Source organism: Pezoporus wallicus, unplaced genomic scaffold, assembly GCF_028554395.1.
Source record: "Pezoporus wallicus isolate ANWC-B61680 ecotype Strahan unplaced genomic scaffold, APGP_CSIRO_Pwel_v1 contig_4816, whole genome shotgun sequence".
Lineage (NCBI taxonomy): Eukaryota > Metazoa > Chordata > Aves > Psittaciformes > Psittacidae > Pezoporus > Pezoporus wallicus.
Window position 1 is genome coordinate 1,411,742 of NW_026640990.1, and position 25,314 is coordinate 1,437,055.

Genomic DNA, 25,314 nt, shown 5'->3' on the forward strand with positions numbered 1-25,314 from the left:
CACGCCCAGGTGCCCCTGGAATTCCAGGCTATTCTAAAAGTTACTGCACCTGGTAGTGCCAGGGAGCACCACTGGCACCGCCTGGCCAGAACTGAGATGTGAAAAAGTGTCACCACCCCAGCAGCGCTGCCTGCTCACCTCTGACAGGCAACTTGTCTCAGCAGCACCCTTCTCCCATAACCCATTACTCTCTATATTCTGCACCTTCTCAATCTGCTGCCTGTGATGAGCAGTTAGTTGTGTTTGGGGGAGCAAAACCCCAAAATTCCTTAATTCCTTAAGTGCTAGGAGGGCTCCACAGCTCTAGAACTAGTTGGCAACTTCAAACATGTGGTCCAAATAGTTGTGAGTTAAATGTAAGCTGCTGCAGGGAAATTAGAAATTGCTCTGATTTTCTTTCCTTTCACACCTCTTCCATGGCATCTTTGAGCACCCTCTCCTATATCAGTAACATGAACCCTTCTGGTTTTATTACTTAAGGTGAGAAGTAATTGATCAGAGCAAGAGCTCATGTTTTACACATTAAAATGGGCAAACTAGGTCAACTAAATGGAAAGTGCTGAAATTTATTTGGGCTTTGTTCAATCATAATTTTACCAGGGTTGGGATTTGTAGGTAGGTATGGTTTCCATCAGCAAGGTAAATGCAATGATGTGTCAGGGCTGCAAAGTCTTACATGGATCATTCCTGAAGTTATGGAAGTGTGAAGGGTTCAACATCCACAGCTGCTAAACAGCCGAACATTAGCATGGAAGGGATGTGATATTTACATCAAGAAATATAATTGTTTTAAGAAATAGAGTTGTTTGCTCATAAAAATATATAATTGTCATAGGTCATGTTTGTCATTTAAAAGATCAAAATAAAGTTGTTCTAATTAAGCTAAATCAGCCATTCAGCTCAAATACTGAAACACAGTTCTGTGAGAAAAGTCGGTCTGACTGATTCTTCCTTTACACGGGTGGTAACATTCTCCAGAAATCATTGGTCAGCTCTGCTTCAAAGCACAGCCTCAAAATAAGGCCAGTATATGTGGATTTCTTTATCTCCTGGTTTCTGAATCTTGAGGCAACATCTAGGTGAAGTGTCCAGTATCTACCATCTTCTGGAGCACCAGAGACTAAACCCATGCTGAAATACTGGAATTCTTGTGGAGCCTCATGATGTCCTGCAGCTTCAATGTTAGGAAAGAAAAAGAAAATTGTCTGATCTTTAAATTAGAAGGGGTGAAAAGATGAGAAAAGCTTGAGCACTCCTTAAGATCTGGCACAGGGTTAGGGAAAGAAAGAATTGTTCGTATTTCAGGAGTGGTGAGAAAGCTGATAGTAAGGTCTATACAATGCTCTCCACACTGTATTTATTACTAGGCACAGTGAGAGAGAAGGAGTCTCTGTGGCTCTACCCTTATGGCACACAGCAGTGCTGCCCACCCCACCTGAGGCTCAGCAGGAAATGAGAGGTGGAGAGGCAGAGTTACCGAGGTTGCCTCCTTCCTCACACTGGGATCCACTCAGAAAGAAAGCAGTGCCAAAGCTTGACAGAGCAACTCTGTGCTGCCAACAGACCTGTGCAAAGTTGTGCAGGCTGGGGGTGGTCTCACATTTTAGAGAGCTTGGGTTTAATCTGAGTTTTTTCTGATAGGCTACCAACAGCATGGAAAAACCTTCTTGTGATTTGGTAGGTTTGCAATGCATTTATGAAGCAGCTAAGCTCTATGAGAGTGTGTATTGTGTATATTTTTAAGGAGAACAGTATTGAAAGAAAAATCAGCCCTTCAGTTTTCAATTGGGTGATCTTTGAGTTCAGTTTTAGGACAGTCATTATGCAGACATCAAACAGGACTTTCAGATGAAGTGGAAATTTGAGAAAGGTATTATTACCTGATTTGCATTTAAATTAGGGGAACACACATTGAGATATGCCGAAGAGTGTCACTGCTTTCTCTTCTGCATCCAGGACAAACATCTTCAAAAAATCAGGCCCTGCATGCCCTTTACCCCTTGGCTAAAACAGAATTGCGGGGGAGCTTTCAAAGGCCATGAGCTGTGGCAGAACAAATCACTCAATAAAGCTTAACTGCAGTTTTACATGTAAGTAAGTTTTGCTGTTACAAGGGGAAAAAACCTGTTCTTCAGCACTCTGTTGGTCACTTGTATGGTCAAGTTGAGGCAACACTTGACAGCAGCTGTTCTGGCTCGTTGGATCACCAAGGAGGTCTGAGTGTGAGCACTCAAGTCACGTCACAGGGGACAGACTATGGCCCTGCTTTGCCTGGCACAAAGCACTGTCTCGTCACAGTGGGATTAAATTAACAGCTTGTAAGAGAGTGGTATCACACATACAAGGTCCACTTGAATAATTCACAGGGTGAGTCATGTAATAGAAACTCTTGATTGCCCAGACCATGAACTGTCAGCAAAAAATTATTTACTTGTGTTTGCCTCCATCAGCTTTTACCTGGGGCAGGGAGATTCCCAGTGCTTCTCTTGTGAAAGAACTTTCTGCTGTGGGATGTTTTCTGATGCATCTCCTCCATCCTTCCATTTTTCATTCTCCTTCCATCACCTGTCGTTACACTTGTCTGGATACTCACTAAAACTTCAGACTTCTTTTCCCTATAGTGAACCAAACAGACATGCAACAAGATTGAAACAAATAATTTAACTATTAGATAATCTTTTGGCTCCTTTATGACAGACTCCTCTACTTCAGGAGAAACAAGTGTTCTTACCTTCAACAAAGGCTGCTCAGACTGGCAATTCTGCTCTCCCCACCCGGGTAGCAGCAAGTCTGGAGAAGGGATGGGTAGGAAACTGAGGCTCACTGAGCCATTGCATGGGCACAGCAGTACCCTCTTCACACTCGATGATGCAGGGTGCTCACGTGGGAGTAAATCACATCCTGGTCTCTAATTATTGTGATTACCTTGTGCAAGACAAGATAAACACTATCCTGAGCTCTGACCACAATGGTACTAGAGCACACCTAGGCAGGGGCTGTGGCAGGGAAGCGCTGAACCCCCACATCCAGCCTGGGCACAAAATGGTGCTCAGTGATGTGAGAAGCAGGCAAGTGCAGAGGCAGAACTTAAGGAAACATTCAGACACTTTCGATGCCCTTATGTTAGCCAATACTCAAGCAGTGTTTTTAGGCTTACAGTTTCTGGTGAGTAAACATCAGTTAAATCCTTTCTTTTCCACAGCGAAGAAAATGCTATAGCACAGCATGTCAGTGTGGAGTGCTGCAAGCCTCTCTTAAGCAGCTACATAGCTCAGTACTGCAGAAAAGTGTGCCTACACTTTCAGCTCAACAATTATCATTCATTCTCTCCTGGTGTAAGTCCTTTTGAACCTTTCAAGCAGGGTCAAAGCCTGCTTGAGAGGTGAGCAGTCCTTAATCAAGGAATTGATTAAGGAATTAAGATTAAAACAAGTGGCTTAATCCTTATTTTGAGTTACAGCCTGGCCCAGCCAGTACCTGCCCTGCTTCCCACATGCTGTAGCTGGTGAAGGTACTCATCTCCTCTTTTCCCTGGCTGGCAAAACATTTTTGTTTGCATCCCCATAAAGCAAAGCTTTGGAGCAGAGTTTTTCCCTGTCTCTCTCTAGTGAGCACTAAGAATAGACTCCAGGCTCCTGCTGCTGGGCCTGAGTATCACATGGCCCTTTATGCCCTCTTACCTTGGCCTCAATTGTAGTTAGTCTGTTTAATTGGCATATGTTTTTCAGGACATCAGAAAAGAGTATGCACATATTGGATATAAATTCCTTTGAGGGGCCTTGCTGCTTCTGCTAAAGCTCTTTTGTTCCTTTTGTTCCCAAGATCAAACATCCACTCAGCTGGAAATCCTGTGGTCTCTGCAAAGCAATGCTTTATGTGTATTCTTTATGGGTGAGAGAGGCTGATATCACACTAGATCCTTTCATGCTACAGCATGTCTCTCCTGTAATATCTTTTATAGTCATCATAATGCAGTTTAATGAAGATTAACACTCTGATTTTGAAGCAGCTTAAATCTCTGCCCTTTACATTGGCTACTCATGGATTCATGGGTGTTCCGCCTATAGGTGAATCAAAGACCCCATATTTACATCCATGTTTACTGACATGCTTTTAACCCATGCTTCACTAGCAGACACAGCAATGACCTTGTAGCAGCATTTTCCCATTCTCTATGTTTGTGAATGTGGAAGGTCTCTACAGCTCTCACTCAGCAGCTTATCTGCAGGCTGACTGACTGCTGTAACCGATACCAGCCTGGCTGCTGGCGTGGCACTGGTAATTCTCCGTTGGCACCTGTTACCGAATTTACACGTTTCACAGCAAGCCTGCCTACCCCTGCCAGCACTACTGCAGTTCTGATCTGACAGGTCAGTGCCTATCACACTTCTTTAGTTCCCTCCCAGCCCTTCGTTACACCCAGGTGTCAGGACGAAGTTTTCATGGTCTGGTGCAAGCAGAATGAACAGCAAAGAACAAATGCTAACCAAGTTCGATGTGACTTACACATTCTTTTAAAAACCTCTTTTTTTCCCAATTTCCCCTTTCACACTCTCTCTCTTAAGCACGGGGGAGTATTTAAAACGTGAGATCTCTATGTTTCAGCCCTAAGAGACAGAAAGCTGGCCTACTTACACCACTGACTTCAGAAACACAATTTTTCATTATCCCCTATCTTTTACATCACAATCCAAAGCCCTCACAGTCCTGAGATCCGTGTATTTCATACCACACTTCTATCCAAAAAGTTCATCAGTTTGAAAGGATCTAAAATGTGCAAATGAAACAAAAAAAAACTTGTTCAAACACTTTTTTATTAGTTAAAAAAAAAATATTTTGGCAATACCTAGAGATCCCAAGTGCCAGTGCAGGCAGACGTGAGACACAGATCAGTGAGCCTGACCAAAACACTCAAAGCAAGCGGGCTGGGAAGCAGAGAAGACACGCACCCTGGTACACACCTGCACTTCACTTACAATCAGGGGGGTCTGGCTTATATATGGTGTACAATTGGTTTATGAAGCAAGTGAAAGACTACAGAGCTGAATATTTTTGTCTACAGTGAGCAGGATTTTCTTGTTGTAGTGTCAGCTAATATTTCCAGGTATGCTCTAGGAATGCCATCTCTTGAGCTAGAAGTCCCTAAGTTGATTAATTGCCTTCGTTTTCACCCTGTGAGAGAAGACAAACAGGAAAAGAAATTAAATATTTTCAGTGGAAAACATATATAAATAAAATCATGAGAAAAATCAGTGATGGTAGTCACTACATAAAACCCCACAAACAGCTACAAAACAATGAGGACCATCTGTGCTGCAGAGAACGAATGAATTATCCATTCCTTCTGGGAACCAGACAAACTCTCGCTGTAACTCAGACCTCCAGGGAAAACAAGAGGGTGATTTTATATGCAGTGGAAGTTGAGTTAGCACAGGGCAGGGCTGCCCCTGGCAGGAGCATCCAGCATTCTGCTGCCAGGTCTACCACCCGCCCCGACAGCCTGACGTTAGAACTTGTGCAGAGGTAAAGTCAATCGGATTTGCAGGGCTCTTTTGGGGACTGTTAGCAGAGGGGATGATGGCTGGTGGAGGGTGGTAGGTGCAAGCTGAGATTTCAGGGAGGTTCAGGTACCATGAAAACTGTCATTTCAGAGAATCTGAAAACTGTGGACTGGGTGCATGCAGTGCTGCAGGGCTTGTGGAATGGGTAGCCAAAGGCCTTAGGACTGAAACTGTGAAGGGAATACCACCTGAGAAGCCTTTGTCCCTTTAAAGCATCTAGGTTGGCTGATAAGAGGTTGTCCTTCCTTGTTCAAGAGCTGAAAGAGCTTGGCCCAGAGACTGACGTTTGCCTCAGGGCTTCAAAAAGATGTTACAGGTAGAATAGGTAAAAAAATAAAATAATCAATTTAAATAGAGGAAAACCTAAAGAAAAATCTACCTTGTTTTCTAAAGCTCTTTTAAAGCATGGCTGCAACCAGGAAAAAACTATTCCATGTGACACTAAAATCATAGAAAAGCATTAAGTATTATATGTGTGTTTCCACCCCACATCAAAATCAGACCAAAGCAGGCAGCAGATCTGTCCAGTCTGTAACTCATGGCAAATTCCTGGTCCCCAAATTCAAGTAGCAAGAGTGAAAACTGATGAGCTCAGTTTTTCATCATGAAAGCGGGAATACTGACGGGCTCCACACGTGGCAGCTCTATAACCACAGAAGGCAAAGGGAAGAACACAGAAAAAGCCCATGTGTGCTCTTGAGAGCCCAGGGACTGTGGGAAGTCCTGGCCGTGGCATCACCTTACCTCTCCACCGCCTCCTGTGCCTGCCACGTCTCCTGCCACCTCCGGCTGCTCCGGCGGCTGTGGTGGAGCCAGGTCCTCCTGCCAAGTCACAAGAGAGATGTTTGTCCTTACTGCCACACAGAGTCATCCCACTGATCTTAGAGAGACCATTTGAGCAGACTGTGCAACATGGGTTTGAGCATTATACACACAGATAAAATACTGGGTTTAATAGATAACAAATATTGCTCAAAATCCATTTTCATGCAGCTTGTTAGAGCAGATGTCTATGGAAAAGCAATTCAGTATCTTGCAACCTGGTTTATGGTCTTTTTCATACAGAAAATCAGTTATTTTTCAGAGGTTTTCTTTCCTGTCACCGAGACCAGAGTTTTAACTTTTTCAGTGTGAAGAAATTTGTGAGGAACAAATAAATTTACCTAGAGTACAACAGATCAAGCCTCGCTTTTCCCACATTATTTTACTTACCCTAAACACTCATTGCATAGACTAATACTAATTTCAGATCTAAGAGCATTATGGTGGCATTAATGTCTTGCCTCAGACAAACTGTCATTATCAAAGGATAAGCTTTTCTGTGTTTGAAGTCCAAGCTTTTTCATGAGCACTTTGGGCTCTTTTAGATAGTTCCCCATATCTTTCAGTTACCTTCCTATTCAAAGAACAGAAAAAGATTGTTACCAGGCAATCCCTTTAAATGAGATTTGGCCACATGACAAGAGAAGACAAAATCCTGATCATCCTGGATGTGCACAAGGGATGGGCAGAAAGCAGGAATGCATCTCTATGGAATCAATCAGTAAGAGCAGGGAGAAACAGAAATATCAGGACCTCTATTATCCAGCCCCAAGGGAACTCTGCTAAAGTCACAAAGCTTCTGTTCCCTTTGAGGACACATGCCCAGCAGTATCCCCGAATTTTTACTCTTTTCCTACATGAAGTCAGGACCACCATAGAAGGAACCTAATACATATATATTACGTGAAGAAAAAGTGAGTTTTGCATGGAAGGGAAATATTCCGTTTAAATTTCAATATTTTGGAAACATGAGACCACTGCTTTCCCTGGTGCTGCTGTTGATGCAGTGCAAATCAAATGTCCCTGTCACACCTACTGTGAGCAGAACTTTATGCTCTGTATGTTCTGGGGAAATCCACTCTTCATTTTCACACATGTCCTTATTTTCCTGTCCAGTCACAACTGCTCTCATCAGCAGAACACCCCTGCTACTTTTGGGACTGAATAAGGGAAGAAGAAGTGATGTGAAATAAGAAGACAAAAATAGACAGATTTCACCGTTACATAGATATAAGGTAGGTCCCATGAAAATTTAAGATGGAAATTGGACTTCAGATCCATTTCTGGCAGGAAGGGGAGCCAGGAGATACAGCTGTAACCTGGTTATACTGCCATAGGCTTCCTGCTGTCCATGCAAACTACTGTAGGGATCAATCCACCAAAGAAAGACGATGGCCAAAATATGAGCTGCAGCCCAGTACTGAAGTCTGTTGCAGCTCCAGACATTCACTTCACCTCCCTGCTGAGAATCAGTTAGTTTGTTAAAAGAGCGTGCCATGCACTGGGGGTGTCTCCATATGAAAAGCACAGTGTGATTGTTTTTTTTTCCCCTAAGAAACATGCCCTTAATTTGCACTGTGGTGTTGTCTGAAATGATTCTTGCTAATATCAACCTGATCCGTGTTAAGAAAGCCCAGGTAACCTTAAATTATGCACACCATGGAGACTGGTTTCTGGTCTCCAGTTCCCAGTGCAGCAGGGATCAGAGGCTGCTCGGGAGAGGCCCCCAGTCTGATGGAGCCTGTCCAAAACGAGTGAACTCTCCTGCTGCCAACAGGACAATGTCAACAGAGCTTACTACTCTATGAGGTTGATCCAGCCACAGGATCCTGTCTATGGCTTTAAAACACTTAATGTGTACAGGGCCGTATAAAATGGCTACACCTTTTAACTTAACGATGCACACTAGGTCAAAGCATGTAAATTGCCTCAAATTGTGTCTGGAAGCTTTACATGCCTTTTTTTGATGGTTAGGTAGAAAGAAAAGAAACCTGCAGTGCAAGCCAATGACAACAGCTGCAAGAGCAAGCAATTTGTAGGTGTTTTACACATGGGGTTTCCAGCTTCCATGTGAAATCATGAAGGTGAATCAGAGGTGACTGCTGAAGGTGCTGAGCTGCACTGGGAAAACTGAGGACAGCTCATAGGAGCACAAGGACAAGTGCAGCGCACCTCACCTTTCTACAGGGCATGACCACCTTCCTGTGAGCAGGCAGATCAGCTCCGGTAGATGGGGAAATAGTCATGGAAAAGAGGATCCTTCTTCAGGTCTATTTTCAGGACACTGCATCCACGAGGGATGGGTGGGCTGAAGAATCCCTGGTTCAGCTACTGTTCTGCTTATTATACCTCTTAAATTGTGCTCTCTGCCAAGACTCTGCTCCAGAAGGATGAAAGTAACTCATCCGTCTATTTTCAGAAAGGAAAGCAACCATGCTTCTGGAGTGTGTTTCTAAACTGTGTTGGAGGAACCAGCACAATTGCAGGATGAAGAGGTGTCAGGCTCTGTTAGGGATGTCGTCTCACAGCCTTTTTCTCACGCGCTTCCCACCCTGCTAAAAACAGTGAGCATGAGATGAGGAAGGGCTGCATTCTTCAGCTGGGTGTTAGCTGGCTGGGGATTTTGATGACTAGCCAGGAAAACAACATACAGAGGAGGACCATGTGATGTGAGGGTCTTCACTTCGGATAAAGAGCCATAAGTTCCTGGGTACTGACCCCAGCTGTAGCACTGACTCGCAGTGTGATGCTGGGCAAGAAAGCAAGGCTGAAAATCCAGCTTCTCTGGAGGACAGCAGCAACTGTGCCATTCCTTTCAGTGCTCATCTCCTCATTAAAAGGGATAAAATGTTCTAAGGGAAAGGCATGTTGCAACCATGAATTAATTAGTAATGCTTCTCCTGCTCTTAAACAGCAAGCAGATTTCCACACACCTCCCCCCCTCCAAAATTATGTATTGTCTTAGAAAAAGCATTTAAAAGGAAAAAAAAAAAAAAAATTTAGTTTATTATGGGCTGGTTTCTCAATAACTTTGTGTGTGTGTGTGTGTGTGTGTGTGTGTGTTTGTGTGTGATTTTGGCTAGAGACGAGAGAAAACCAAAGTAGTTTAACATAGTAGCTAAGTAAGACCTTAGAGTCTTTACAGGAATTATATTACAGCAATACTATGCAAGTTCTAAAATATTTATATATGTATAAATTATTTGTAAATAGAATATACACCCTATATAAGGTTATATATATATATATATAAAATACAATATTTCACTAAGGTTATGAAACATAGTTACATGTTCAGGTGTTGCTAATGAAAAGCTCAACAAGTGAGGACCTGCCATTTATAAAAATATTCCTGTGCAATGTTAAGAGGTCTTACATAGAGTGCACTATAGGCTCCTGGGGTCAGGGATTTTAATATGCTTTTTTAAAAACAGATTTGAAAAGTCCACAGATTTTGGAAAAGAAAAAAAAAAAGAAAAAACCAAACTCTCCCAAACAAAATAATTACACCTTGATTCTTCAGATTTCTCTATTTCACAGATTCTATGAAATTCCCTTTTTCAGCTCAGCAAATGCATCGTATGCACTGCTGGCCAAGCCCATACATGAAATGGAATTTATATTTTTATCCATATCAGGTTATAGGCCAGTGATCTTTTTTTTTTTTTACCATCCCCCAAAATTCTGAGATAAACTTATCAGGATTATCTTCCTTATCTAACAGAGAAAGCATGCAGAGTCTAAATGCTGGATGCATCAAAAACTCAACAAATTCAGTGGCAAGCAAGATTTCGCTGTTCTATTATTTATTATTATTATTATTATTATTATTATTTTAAGGCCATACAACCAGAAAGATTCACTGGAAACCTAATCTGCTACAAATTTAACAGCCTGCAATGAGACATCAATTGCATAAGGCAGAGAAAGGTTCAGCCTCCTGTAGTGCTCTTGACCTTGGGCGTTGGAGCAAAAGCAATGCTACTTGGCAGCATCCCCAAACCACTCCCTTCTAAAGCCTCAGGCAACCTGACAGGTCCTATGGACGGGCTGTCCTGGATGGGTTTCGGGCTGAACATGCCCTGAGTGATGCTGACAGCTCTGAGTAAGAGGTCAACCCATGATTAAAGTGAGTGGACCCACTGACAGGACAGACAGATGGGTGCGAGGGATTCCCGTCTTACAGTACAAACCTGGTGGACTCTTGGGGTAGCTTTGTTTTCATCCAGTTCATAGCCAGACTCTCTTAGGGTTTTTCCTGGGGCTGCTTTTACAAACAATACGTATTTAATAATGCTTATCCTTTTATTATCCTACAGAATTGCTGTGGCACAAACCTTTAGCCATGAAGCGCACACATAGTCTTGCAGACTTTAGGGCTTCACCACTGCCTCTAACTCAGCTCTCCTCCATGTGAAAAACGTACACCTGGAAGCACTGATGAGCCAGAGGGAAGCACAGAAAAAGTGCATGTAGGCAGAGTACGCCACGCCACGCTGCTTTTGCAGTCTCCCCTGCTCCATGGGATGCTGAAGGATACCACTGGGATGCAACACCACATCAGTGAAGAAGCTTGAACACAAAGGCTGAAGCTTGCATACAAAGGAGAAAAGTTTCAACTATTTAGTCTACTTAATTGTAAGCTAGTGCAGTTGTCAATTTCCCTGCTTCTCCTGCTTAGCAGCTCTGCTCTTGGTGGCCTCTCAGCTACCCTTGGTTACTCTCTCCTAGTGGCACTTGCCCTGTCCAAACAAACTTAAATAGGGAGGTCACTCATCAGTTTCTGCTTCTAATTCCTTCGGTGTGACTGTCTTACTGTTGGTGGCATTGCAGGGTTTAAGGGAGCAGAATATGTACATCAACCGCTCATATTCAAAATGTGCAGTTGTTACGAAAGCGATAAGCTGTGGCACGGGTGCGGTACACATGCGCTAGATCGAGCGCAGACAGAAACAACATGATGCAGTGAATGCGCCCAGCAGTTGCACACAGCTCACAACTGCTCAAAGAATTAATGAAATCAAAAAAAGATCAAACCCAATTCAAAACAACAGAGCCATGAACGGACAACTAAACCATACAAAAACTGACATGGCAAATAGATTGAAGGGAAGATCTAGGTAGAGGGCATAAGGAAGCATCAGCTACTGGGAAAATTATTCCAGTCCCCAGGGGACATGTTGTGAGTGTGTATGCGTGTGTATGTACATGTGCTTGCTCCCAACCACGTGGTGTCTGCAATGCAGCAAACTTTGTGCTGTGTCATGTAGACAAAGAATTAATCCTCTTCTAAGACAGGGATGTTTAATGGGCGGTTATATCACTAAAATCCCTTAATGTTCCCCCTTGGGACTGGGATGATTGCAGAGCCACAGACAAAACAGATTACTGATGGGTCTCATTCCTTTGCATATCAGAAAAATTGTGGAGGGTCCATAGTCTCCTAACTTACATACCTTTTAGTTTATACTTAAAAAGTCCCCTAAATGAACCAATACTTTCTTGTACACAGCAGTGACCAGGCTAGTGCCAAAGCCCTACTAGGTGATGCCAACACTACTTGAGGTTGCTCTCATCTGACGCTCGTCACCCCTCCACAGGCATAGAGTTATTTCAACCCTGTTTCTTTCTACCTGGCTCCAAGTGCTCCCACTGAGGACAGCAAGGACCTGTCAACTAATGTTGTCCATGCGTGTCCACATTTCAGTTCCTGCCACATCCTGCAAAAGGGATGAATTCTTCCCTATGGCCAAGGTCACCATCTGATATACCCGCAGAGCAAAACCACCCTGCGGCTGCTGCCCCAAGCAAACTTAATCCAGAATCCTTAAGAGCTCCCCATTCCTTGCTAGTATGTGCCTGCCACTGACCCCAGCTGTCAAACGTACAGACTAAATGTCAACAAGCTTTCTGTAATTGATATTAATACTGGGAATGCTCAGCTAGGGACATGCCTCCTAGGCCACTCAACTCCCCAGATTTGAATCATTACATTGCAGTGCTCAGTGTCATGCGTTCACAAAGATTCTATGGCGTTTTGAACACCCCTATATAAAGTCAGCAGGAAACAACACTGGAGACAGTTGAAAACATAAATAAGATGCTAGAAACTGCTCTTTGCAGTTAGATGGAAGGAGGACAGGGTGGAGCATGAACAAGTCTCAGGACTGGATGTAACAGCTCTCTGAAACTTCAGGGGCTGAAATGCTTGTGTATAATTCCATGATTGTGAGATTATAACAGAAGGTATTGATTTTTTAAACAGGTAACTGCTATACCTTATCACTCTTCTCAGTATATCTCCAATGGGTGTCTCACTTGCATTATGGTGCCTGGTGCTGCTCTTGGCAGCCTCCGGCTATATTTTCCATTAGCAAATTGTGCAGACCTGGAGAAAACAGCTGGTGCTAAGAGCCCAACACGACCCCTCCACTCCCTTCAGGGCCCTCCCTCCAGAGCAGCTCTGGCTCTGAGGCAATTAACCTTTAGCAGCTGGGATGCACTTGGTGTGCATATGGAGCTCAATCTTCCGTGTTATTGCTATCTGAAAGGTATCTAGCAGATGAAGTATGGTAAGGATGGCTATGAGATTCACACTCCTTATCTAAATTGAACGAAATGAGTAAAGTAGATGACCTCCCTCTTTCACACAAACATTTTCCTTAATTTCATTCTCCTGTGACTACTTTGGCCTTGTTTTTCCTGTTTTCCTTCTTCTGCCCACCTCTGCTATTTAGCATAACACCATCCAAAGCCATTCCCTGTCTCCCTCATTTACTCTGGCCTTTGGCACATGACACTTCCCACGTCTTTATTTCTTGATCAGTCCCCATTTTAATAGTAAGCAGACAGACATCAGTGAAGATGTAAGAATGACAGTTCAGATGCAGCTGGAAAACTCACAGCTTTTGTATATTGCTTGCAGCCTGCATAACCCAGAACCACTACTAGGGTGAAAGAATCTCTGATTTTCGAAGGGCTTACCTGCACAAGGGTAAAAGCAGATAATATTGACCTGTTTGAGGTATGAAAGTAACACCTGTAAGTTGTAAGTCATCAGTCTTTGAGGGGGGCTCTCACTTAGGACAAAACAGACTGTTGCTGTTGCTCAGTCCTTGCCAGAAAGGGAGACAATTTGGTATCAGGAGGATGGATTTCTACCATCAGCAAATTCCTAGGTCTCCTGGGTCAGCCACCCTGCACCCAGTCAGTCAAGAGGTAAAAGGGGGGTGTCTGGCCCCATGGAATCAGGAATCACTGTTTGCATTGCTGCAGCCTAACTGCTGCTCCCTAAGGGAACAGAGATTAAATTTATCCCAAGGGCTTAGCACAACGTCTGTATCTGCTGATTTCACATGCTTTCAGGAGAACATTTTGCGTCATCCGTAGCTGCTGGTCTTTTTTGTCAGCCTATTCTCTCAGGATTTATATGGTGTGTAGAAGTTTTGTTTCATATCACAATGTGTTTACGTGCAGGTCAGGAAATTCATCAGCAAACTGTGTGAACAATTAAAACAATTTTGGCCAACCTCACCGCTTTGATTCTGGGTTTGGGTTTGCCGTGACTCATCTACCTCATGTCGCTATCAACACCACTGATCACAGCTCTCTGAAGAGTGGAAATGCAGCCAGGCTTACCAAAGAACTGCCAAATATTAGTCTCAAGTACAGTACAAATGGTTGTGGTTTGTTACCCCCCAGTAAAAGCATCTTCTCTGATGATCAACTCTGCCTTCATCTAGGGGGTTGTTCTGCTCCTTCACATCCCCTTTAAACCCTCATTTGAAGCAACCTAGTTTGTCAAGGTTAGTTAGGCTGGAGGACAGAAGATGCCTCTTCCTAATCTGGTTTAACCCGTGCACAATCTGTGTCCCATGGCCTTTATGAACCAGTTGTCAAAGTGAGCCCAGAGCAGAGCAGGAGGGTCAGGCTCCCTGCCTGAATTGCTGCTGCCCTCTGCTGCCTGCAGAGTGGCTGGGCCGGGGTCAAGGTGTGAGGGCAAGGCTTTGCTCCTGCTCCTTCACACCCCACACGTCCCTCAGCTCTGACCCTGGCCACATGCCCACTGCAGCCTGGACGGGTTTCTACTCAAGTCCCTGGGAAGAATGCTTATCTACATTGATCAGAAAACGGGGAGCTGGGCTCTTGCCAGCAGTGCCTGCTGACGGGACAGCACACAATGGGCATGAGTTGATTAACATGTCCATCTGAACGTACGAAAACACTTTTTTTCCCATGAGAGTGGTCAAACACTGGCACAGGTTGCTCAGTGATATTGCAGAGTCTCCATCTGCGGAGATATTCAAAACCCAACCAGATAAAGTCCTGGGCAACATGCTTTCATTACCCTAAGGGAGTCAGACTAGATGATCTCAAGTGGTCCCTTCCAAACTAAATGATTCTGGGATTATGTTAGCATTATACAGTAATATTAAACATTATATCAAAGCAGACATTGCTGAAAACCTCTCACTGAATAGGTAAAACCATCATTTGCAAGTGTTTCAGCAATCTGGTCTACTGGGAGATGTGCTCATGGCAGGGGGGGTTAGAACTAGATGATCTTTAAGATTCCTTCCAACACAAACCATTCTATGATTCTATATTTTAAATGTAATCCAAAGATGTCTCTTTGGTCCTGAATACTGCTGAAGAAACAAACACACCTTTTTCACAACTCCTGTAGTGGCCACGATGGTCTCTGCTCCTTCTACAGTCTTGTTTGCCACTGTATTCACGCTGGCTACTACAGCTTCTCCCACCACGTTGGCCTGTTCTTTGGTCTTCTCAGCAACTGAGCAACAAAAGCAGAAAGTCAATGAGCCAGGCACTGCCAAAAGGCTGCCAAGTTCAGTAGGACAATAAACATTTGTACTGAGGTAAGAGAAGAAACTGGCCCTGCTACAGTCCCTATTTTGTTTTCTTTTATATGAGATCACATCTGAATTTAGATTATGTACATGAGGGTTTTGCCTGATTCAAAATGCTGCTCAGAGAGCAGCTCTGCAGCTTGCCAGGCCTTGTAGACAACTGGAGAATGAAAAATTCACTGTGATATACTAAGAGACATTTGTGCAAATAAGGTATTTTGCGTTGCAGACGGCACATTACCTCTATCAGGGCACCTTCTGTTGGATTTAATACACCTGGGGAAAAAACTAAATTAATCATTAAATTCTCTAGTGAAAGGATCCATTCATCTCTCTTGAAGGCAGCCCACTCAGCTTCCCTGCCTTGGGAGCTCGGGATACCTAGAAGGATCTCTTTGGGTCTCTGACTCTGGGACTGCCTGTCAGGAGTGTCTCAAAGACAACAGTTTTAGCCTGACAGGACCCTCTCTGCATGCTAGGCAGCATCCTTGACATTGTGAAATGTCTAAACTGCTGTGAACCATCTGAATCTGACAAGCAACATCTGTCAGATGTTTTCTGACCTGCTCTACTGATTAAATATTTTCTCTCATCCACGTGCACTTGCAAATGCCAGACCCTGAACCATCACTCCTGGAAAACATCCTCCATTCATCAAATGGAAGGTCACGCAGATCACTGCTGCCCCCCAGAGACCTTCTATTTGGCAGGAGTGATGGCCTCATCAAGAGGTCCAGCAGACCATCACAGATTTCCGCGTCTCTCCCAGGGCTGCAGTCTTACCTGAGGTCACACTTTGCACTACGCCTTCCTTGGTTTTGGTACCTGTGAAAGGAAACACACAGCCCATCAGTGCTAGCTGGCAAAAAACTCCCTGGTTTTTGGACATGGATGGCTTTCTGTTCTTACGAGGTGCAGTGGGGAGCTGTGGTGCTACCAGCACCTCCTGTTAAGACATAACAATTTGGAGAGCCAGCAGATGGGATCAGCTCCCTTCCCCAGTAAAGTCATAGGTGGACAACTTCAACTGCAAATTGTCTGGAGATGCCTAGACCTGAAATTTCTTGATGATACCATGCTGAAGTATGAAAAATTGTCCCTGGGATGTTTCCAAAATGACAAGGAGAACTGAGTGGAGGTAAATCAATGTTAAGCTAATTGTAAACACAAATGTATATTAAGTCACCTGGTGAAATATCACCTACGTCAGTCTTTCAAGACAAGGAATCACATCCGTGACTCTTCCGTGCCTTTCAGCAGGATACTTGACTACAGTGGACACTTAAAGCTTCATTCTGTACCTGTAATAAAGACTCTGGAGAAACCTGAGGTTGAATTTGCAGAACAACCAACCACCTACTACGTACTTACTTACTAGATTCCCATGTCAGTGCCTCAGCCTAAGCTGTAAGTGCCTGCTACAGCGATGAACAGAATGCAGATGTTTTTAACCCAAAATTATGAAGTATACCATATGTATGCTTACACTGTAATTTATCTTGCTGTTCACAAGGCAAGGATGCGAAGATCAACAGGATGTGAAGGCATTCAGTTTGCAATGCAAATAGCCCTTAAGGAATAATTAATCTCTGCAGTTTTCCTCCATGCTTGGAGTGACCTGCTACGCATCCCTTCTATTTATATACTGTTGCACATAGTGGGTTAAATCATATGGTAAATAGGCAGCCCTTGCAGTAACTAGATACTTTTTCACATTACAAAAATAAAGGATCAAATTTATCTCTGTTGGAAGTTAAACCAACACATGCCAAAAGCTTCCACTGGTCCCACTTTACTGTATTTTGTAAATCGTCTGCACATATACAGGCTCCAACTTCCTGTACTGATACAATAAAAGGATTTTTATGGCCAACTGTCAAAGCAATAGAAATAAAGAGTCAGGCAGATCTTTAACTCCAGGGGTACCAGAGCATCCAGGGGTGTGGTGGGATAAATCAGCTACAAACCACATCTCGCTCTTGCTGACAGACTGAAAAGCAAAACAGGTGCAGCACCCTGATAACAAGAGATCCAGCCCAGTTCTGTTCTGCTCGATACGTGTTATGCACTATTGAAAGTAATTCTCAATTGTTGATTTATTTTGGTGGTTGTAAGCATTGCTTGGGCGGAACAAAGCTGGTTTACTGCAATAATGCTATCAACATTTCACTCCACCCTCCCAGACTGTGTTCAAACTGAAGAGATGAAGTCTTTATACTTGTTACTGTTCTAAACAGCAGTTCCTACTGATGCATACTATAGGTGTGCACTGCTGTAAACTGGGCTGAAGAATGATGCCCATGATAGACATACATGACAGGAGCACAGCAGTGAGCAGAGCAGATACAAGTCTCAAGCCATGAACACGAACTTCTGAGCGGGCCAAATGTACACAGTTCAATTCAGACACCATCTTGCTTTAGTTTCCCTCCCAGTGCCATTCCAACCAAAGTCTGCCACAGTACTGATTCGACATACAAGATCATCTCACATCAGACACAGATGTTCAAGCTTAGCCCTTCTTTGCTCTTTTTTTTGGTCAAAGAGCAGTTGTTAGGCAAGCAAAGTATATAATTTGCTGTACTGACCTTTGCATATGTTTCAGTTTTGCAGTAAACATGCTTAGTGAGACAGGAGGTGTACTTCTGTGTATTTTTTTCCAGACTTTTGATTTAAGATGATTATCTGGGCTCAATTCCTTCTCAGGGTGAGTGGGTGGGCGACATGTCTTTTGATGTTCCAAAACATCAATAGTTCCAAAAAGGAGGGATGCAGGTAGAAGAAACACCTTGGCATCCACTTCACAACAGAAGCGGTGGCACTGGGAAGTGCCTCTGCTCCAGCCTGGGGAGAGTTTGCCTCATCTTCCTAATCCACAGCCCTGACCACACCCAATGACTCAGGCTCAGCATCCATTATTCACCACATGAAACCTGACCTTCTGGTGCATACCCTTGCCAGCCACCGGAATCCGTTGAATCAGAAAGCAATCAACTGATGCTCAATCTCATTTCACTCATTAGTCCTTGCCTGCAGCTTGTGTACACAGAATTAAAAGAGACAGGATGCATGAACTTTTGAGCTCTGTGAGTCACCTCTAAGAGCTTTGGTATACCAAGGGTGCGACCAAGGTGGTGGAGCGCTGTGCAGTGGGAAAAGGTTTATGGTAGAAGAGAGTATTTTGATGTGCTGTAAGTCCTGTGGGAGTTCATTCTTTTTAGAGAAACTCTGTTTATGTAAAGCTTGGTGCCCTGGGGCTTTCTGCAACATGTGTGGTTGAAAGCTGTTCTGGAAACCTAGAAATGTATTCTTTGTTGAGGCTTCCTGAATTATAGTATTAAAGGGTACTAATGACCTTACACTCAATACTCTGGTGCAGCTTTGCATTAACTTCATTAACTTCAGCACCACTTATCCCCCTATTTAAGCCAAATAAAAAAAGACATCCCATCAAATCAGCTGCTGGACACACATTAACATGCCAGTTCGGTATACCCAGAGGCCGTTACAGTTTGGAGAGCAGACTGTGATTTTTACTAAGTGCAAAGGTGGTTCATGCTACAGGAGTTCTCCCTCTCTCCTTTTGTGCATCCTCTTCTCCACCCTATCTATTCAGCAAGCCACGTGGTGGGGCAGAAGCATCTCATGCTCATGACTCTCCCAGCAACAGCCATATCTCCAACCAGCTCAGCTGTGAACCACACTGCAGTGTTAGCACAGGAGGAAGGCATCTCCAGCCCTGGCACGGGTTGTGGGAACTGAACCTGCGTGGCTCAGAGGGGAGGGATGAGGTGGCCGCAGTACCCTGGTGATGCTGTCTGCTCCAGGCGGATGCTTCTGAATAAGCATCATCTTGTTCTCCTGGGGTGGCAGCAAGTGACTCATCGGGTGCTGTAGTCGTGTCCAGACATCTGGAATCCTCCTCGGAGAGTCAGCAGTGAGTTAACACAAACCTGAATGAAAGTCAAGGATCCACTTCATCCATCCTAGGCTTTGGGGTTTTTCCTCCCTTTCCTGACGTTCTGGAAAGACCCTCAAGATTTTATACAAGTATTATTTTCTCCTAGCATCCAAAAATTCAGGATGCAACACATAACACTCTAGACCAAGCTGCTGGGACAGGGGTCTGCAAAGGAAGAAGCAGGGAAGGAACAGTTCAGGTCTGTGATTAACTCTTCATGTGGCACAGTGAGAAAAGGCAGCATGAACACACTTATCATTCCAGTTTTAATCGATACACTTGGTTTCCACTTCCTCTTCTTACTTAAAAATCAATTCTCTGAGCTAATCAGCATCTGGCCTTTATTTATCCTGCCTGTGAAAGACTGATTTTTTTCCAAAGGGCTGAGCATTCCCCAGCATGCAACAGGAACTGAATCAGCCAAGGCAAAGCAATATGCAGTGCATGACAGGGCAGGAACAAGCCAAATCAAAAAAATAGGACGAGAAAGCACTGAATCTTCACCTTGATCCTTATTGGAGCCTCATTCCGAGATTTAGGTTTTAAGAAGGTTGTTAGAAAACTCATTGAAAAGGTTAGGATCTCATAAGCAGACTCTACCTCACGGCTGTGCAAAACTGAAACCCAGGCCAGAGTATGGAGATGTACCAGCTCACTGAACAGAGATGCGAGGAATTACGTATAAAGGTTCAGAATAACCCGTCTGGCACCCCCAAATCAGGAAGCAACTGGAGCAGGAGTGATGACATGATTTGACACCTAGGTGTGACGTTTTGCAGGCTGGTGTTTCAGCTGTTTACATGGATGCTATTTACCTTTTTGTCTTGCGAGTCAGCTTCAAATTGAAATGCGAACTGTTATGTATGTTCATTTACAGCATGCCAGTATTTGAGTATTTAAAATTTCAGGATGAAAACATTATCAGATCTCCTACACAAAATTGGTATTTCATTTGTAATGTACAAATTTGTATCTCTAGCTATTGTCGAGAGAGGTGTTTCAAATACAGTAGCTATGTACAGCTATGGATGTCTCAGCATAACAGCAGGAAGAGCCTGTATGCAAACTTTCCCACTAAACACCCCCTCTCTCGCATACCTAGCAAACATAAAAAGCTATGTGAGATGCAGTAATCAGCAGTGAGGTAATCAGTCTTGAGAACCTAAGACTTCATAGATTCTACATTATCTGGAATATCTGACCATCCAGCCATATAATTGCATGTGCAAGACAGTGGATATAGTGGGTTTTGAGGGTGACCTTGAAAAGGGAGGTTTCTGAAACAGCACATTAACTGTGAGGGAGGTCTCTAGGCAAGACATCAGTCATGCTGTTTTCCAGATCCTATCCTTTGGGCGAAACTAATCTGGGCAACTCTTGTAAAGCAAGGTTAATGCGTCAGTCAACAAGAGGAGGGTTTCAAGATAAAGTGGTATATTTGTGGGGAAACAGATGCATCCTGCAATGCCCACTTAATAACCCTGCTGGCTTCTCTCAGGGACCTCCTCAGCATGTCTCTCACAGCGTGGAGGTGAGGCGGACACCAGCATTGCTCTGATGCCTGGAGAGTGAATGACTCACCCTGCAAACAACCAGCAGTCATAACAGAAACCGTCCAGCTGGGCATCTGCTCCTTAACATTGCATTAGTTCTGCATCCCCTGAAGTAGTGGTTGTTTCTCTGTCTAATCAATGGTTGGGGAAACTGAGGCACGGGGAGGATGTGGCACTCCAAGCTTACACAGCAACTCTATGACAGAGCTGAGGATGCTATCCAGACCTCCCACCGTTCACTCCCAAGCTTTAGCCACAGTATAACTCCCCCAGACATCCTCAGGGATAATCTACACAGCAGTTCCTGCTCAAAATACATTTTGAAAACAGTCTCTCTTACCTACATACATCACCCCTTCTTTAGTCTTCTCAGCAGCTTCTGTCACTCCCTGCTTGGTCTTTTCTGCAGCAGCTACCACACCTTCTTTAGCAATGGAGAAACCTTTCTTAAAGACATCCATTCTTGTTGCTTGATAGAGTATTATCTGGATGATCTGAGTGAGGGAGAGCAGCAAAAAGCACCTCGAGACTGGGACTGCAGCTTCACCCTCAGCAAATACTCAGTTGCTCTGCCAGTCTCTGCCTTTGCTCTTACTCCTCTGCTGGATGAAGGCAGTGTGGCAAACCTCACATCCTTTGCTGTCTCTTATTGATGAAGTGCACTGCAGTGTAGCCAATACCTGTGAACAGCTGATACTGAAATATTAATGATATGGAGATGCTTGTGAAGATTTAAGAGGGAAGGGGGAGAGGAGGACAACGACACCAGTAGGTAAAGGACTGTCTGGAAAATTTCCAGACAGATAGAGCTTTTAAAATATTCTGCAATGCTCTCATTCAAGGATGCTCTCATGTGAAGAGGGACTTTTTATCTGAAGAGCTAAGCTCCTGAAAGGGCATCTCCAGAGGCTGCAGCAGGAGGCAAACACAAGCTTGCTCCTGGGTTCCCAGAGGCTGGAGAGCATGTAAAACTGGAAGGAAACAAACCAGGTCAGGTTTCTTGCTCTGGCAGTTACCAGAACCCACCCCGCACAAAACAGTTACAAGAACGTTATTTCTAGTAAATACAGAGGGAAAAAGGGAACCAATTTCCCTTGGAGCTCAAGTGAGGCGAGCTAGAAGTCCCACTTGCCATGTTTGTCAAGTTTGAAGGCACTTAGCATGAATTATGGGTTTTGCTCGGCTGCACATCCCGTTCATTTCTGAAAAATCAGGTGCCTGTTGGGGGAAATCCTGTTTCCTATTTGTTCCTCTGAGTTGCTGCAGACTGAGGTCTGCTCTGCCTCTGCAGAGTGAGACGACATTTTATACTGATGCCATCACTCATGTTGGAGGTCTGTGCTGCAGAGCACAGTGGGTTGTGGAAATCATCCTGTGGAGAAATGGCTGGGAAGATCTTAACAGTCTTCATAAAGGATCCACCCAGCCTCAAGGCCTTGCTAGGAAAAAAGTACCGAAGCGTAGGATCATTAATCACAGTTGGATATCCCTATGTGCTTAAAATTGAACCCAAGCTAAATTGTTTTCTGAACTAGACCCCGAGTGGCCAAAATCAGCTCTCATTCCCATAGCAAACTGAAATTCAGCGCAAGCACTCATGAAGGCGATTGTTGGTTCAACAAGGTGATTTCTTCTGTTTCGATAGTGCCATATCGGAAACTATGGAAGCCATGCGGCCGCTGAGAACAAACCCTGACCAGCTTTGGCTACTTTTCCTTGCCAGGCAAACAGAACGCAAAATTCAGAGATTCAACTGCATTGTGGGAGGGCAGTAAACCCTAACGTCGCAAAGCGTAGTGGTCTGTAAACCACTGCTGTCACAAGTTGTCAGCCTGGAAGTCTCAGAGACAGAATGATTACGCAGAAAATAAAGTCTGAATAAAAATGACTACACACACATAGTTCTTACTGGGGAACTAAGAATATTTCTTTAGGTATTGGGAGTGGGTCTTTTACCCCACACTGAAACAATGGAAAAACTGCTTGTCTGGAAAACAATATACAGATTTCGTGATATTTCTCACAAATAAATCTCCTTTCTCATAAATGAAGAATAAATTTCCATTTGAATGTAGAGGAACCAAATCTTTGAACATTTATCAATTGTTAATTAAGAAGTGCAAGATTCAGAGGAAGGCCACCACAACACACCAATGTCTTGAAGCTCTCATTGTTCTAGACTGTAGCAGCAAGGAGTGAAAAAAGGTTTTTCTTTTCACCTTTCAAGATTTCCATTAGGAGGCTGATTGACCACTGCCCGAAGTGCACAGCTAGTGCTCATTTCTTAAAACTGTAGACATCTGCATCTTATTGTGCTGTACAAGCAGTGCTTTAACCTAAACGCTCTTGGAGTCAGTCACAAGACTCCCATTGATTTCAACAGGCACAGGGCAGGAGTCTTGATTTTACTACATTTGGTAAAAAGTGAATTTACTATTTTTGAGAATTGCTACAAGGCCCATTTTGCTTTTTCACTAGGCTTTCAAAGCTGATGAAAACAGAGCACAGAGCTTCCCAGGGTATGGGTTTTACTGGTATTTTCAGGAGAATGACTAGGCTGATAAGGTTGAGTGAGAAGTGTATTTTGATTTTGTTAAGCTATTGTTCTGTCATTGTGATTTGGACAATTGACTTCTACATATTTTTCATTGCTATAAAAGGTAACAAATACATGAAATATCAAACCATCCTGGGACATGAAACATGAATCATCACCAGATTGAATTAGCTGGTACTCGAGTGGGATACTCCTTTCCTGCCTTCTCCTCTCCCAGTGACCTTCAGGAAGAGCTCACAAGAGGCATTTAAATGCTGCGGGATACCTCCCAAGGCAGTAGGCAGTTGCAGAGGCATTGTTTTACCTTGAAACTCTTTTAGGAAAGCTCTGGAGTCAAGACAACATAGTAGGAGAGCTATATAGTGCAAACATCAATAACAGCTCCTGAACGTTTGCCACCCTACGGCAACTGTGGTACCCTATTTCTATTCTAAGCAGAGGATGCAGCCCTGATTGGTTGTCAACCCTGCCTCAAGTGAACCTTAATAAACAGGGGTTAGCTTAATCAATCTTGGCTTTAAGGTTTTGCTAGGATCTCAACTTGTGCCTGAAAAGGTTTTCCCTTGCATTAGATAACATAATCAGCAGCTAAAGAGAAGCCCCTCCAGTGGGCAATTCAAAGAACCCAAGTTCCTAATTCACACAGCAGCAGCATCTTTTTCTCTGCTATCTACCATGGGACACTGGGGAGAAGTCAGTTAAGCTAGACATAAAGCTCCCATTTTTTTTCTATTGAGTTTAGTTCAGATCACTTTGTAAACAAACTCGTATCTAACATCCAACTGATCTGTATAACACCAAAAGGAAGCCTCGTCTTGACTTCTGCAATGACAAACCATTCAACTGCCGGTCACTTAAAGTCTGACTTCTGTCTGCCCCAGCTTGTCCATAGCGGGTCTCTTGCTGTGTAACACTGCAGTTTCTTGAGGGTCTCTGAAAGGTGCAGCTCCCTTCCTCCCACGCGCCTAAATCTCTCTCCAGGTATTGGTGGCTAATACCTGGAAGCAGGTCTGTGCAATTACCGACAGTAATTCTGGAACACAGGCAAGACAAGTCTAACTCAAGACTACCTATTTCCAAGGCACAGATGCAAGGGAAAGAAAAGAATGCAAAGCAGAAATCAAGATTCCCTTTCTCTGCCATCATCATCTTTGTGTCTGCAACAGATTAAAATTGGATTTTACTTAATTTGTGTCTCTTCCCTCTTTAATTTTCCTAGTTGATAGTTACTCTGCACACAAAACCTTAACCTTGCCCTTTAATGATGAACTCACACTGGAAACGTAACAGCAGACAAAGGCATCTTGCTGGATGAAAGGAGTGAGATTTAGTCATTCTATTGAAGTATTTAAATGACGTATGATGTTTAAAAGACAGGTAAGGAAAGGAAAGATAGACTGCTTTTGTGGCTGGTAAATATCCTTTGTTCAGGAAGTTTTTGTATGGAGAATAATACTAACATTAACAGGATCAAACCTTGCTCTACATAAACAGAAATCCTCCCTCTCTCCCTGTTTGGGAAAACTTCAAAATGCAGAGAGGAGAACTGTCTCAGATCATTCATTTTCATGCCCTATTAAAAACAAGCAGTTGTCTGACATCCTCTTGGCAAAAACAGTTTAGGACTTGAATCCCTGCATGTACGTTTGCATACTTAATGAGTACTTTCCTCTGCCAGAGAATGAAATAGGTGAAGGCTGACGGGAGAGCCATTTTCAAGGCATGCTTTCAAGCATCAAGCAGAGCGCTGCCAGTCTGTTGTGACTGATCTCTGCCACTGAATACCATTGATAGCTTTTGAGCAAATTAATAAAAATACAGTCAACAGGAATTCATCTTCTTCCTCTGAAGGACAGACCCCTGAAAGAGATCACTTCCTAGCCCAGCAGCCCCCCTCCCAACACTCCTCTCCCCATGCTCCCCTTCCCTGGAGCTGCTGCACACACACGTGCATCCATCAGCAGCAGGCAGGGAATGAGACAGCATTTTC

At 43.8% G+C, this 25,314-nt stretch overlaps 1 protein-coding gene across 1 annotated transcript; it reads right to left on the reverse strand.

The window, feature by feature from the left end:
- Nucleotides 1-4,949: 4,949 nt before the first annotated feature.
- SNCG (synuclein gamma) lies at nucleotides 4,950-21,675 on the reverse strand. The gene is made up of 5 exons (XM_057421610.1): nucleotides 21,108-21,675; nucleotides 16,037-16,078; nucleotides 15,050-15,177; nucleotides 6,306-6,383; nucleotides 4,950-5,172 (listed from the first exon to the last, which is right to left on the reverse strand). Exons 1-5 carry the CDS (start codon nucleotides 21,226-21,228, stop codon nucleotides 5,152-5,154), a joined length of 390 nt encoding a protein of 129 aa, XP_057277593.1. The 5' UTR covers nucleotides 21,229-21,675; the 3' UTR covers nucleotides 4,950-5,151.
- Between the last annotated feature and the right edge of the window lie 3,639 nt (nucleotides 21,676-25,314).

Coding starts and splice junctions, on each gene's coding strand:
- SNCG (XM_057421610.1), bottom strand. CDS start 21,228: ATGGATGTCTTTAAGAAAGGTTTCTCCATTGCTAAAGAAGGTGTGGTA. Junction 15,178..16,036: donor AGTGCAAAGTGTGACCTCAG/GTAAGACTGCAG, acceptor TTTGTTGCTCAG/TTGCTGAGAAGACCAAAGAA. Junction 5,173..6,305: donor GCACAGGAGGCGGTGGAGAG/GTAAGGTGATGC, acceptor CTTCTCTCACAG/GGTGAAAACGAAGGCAATTA.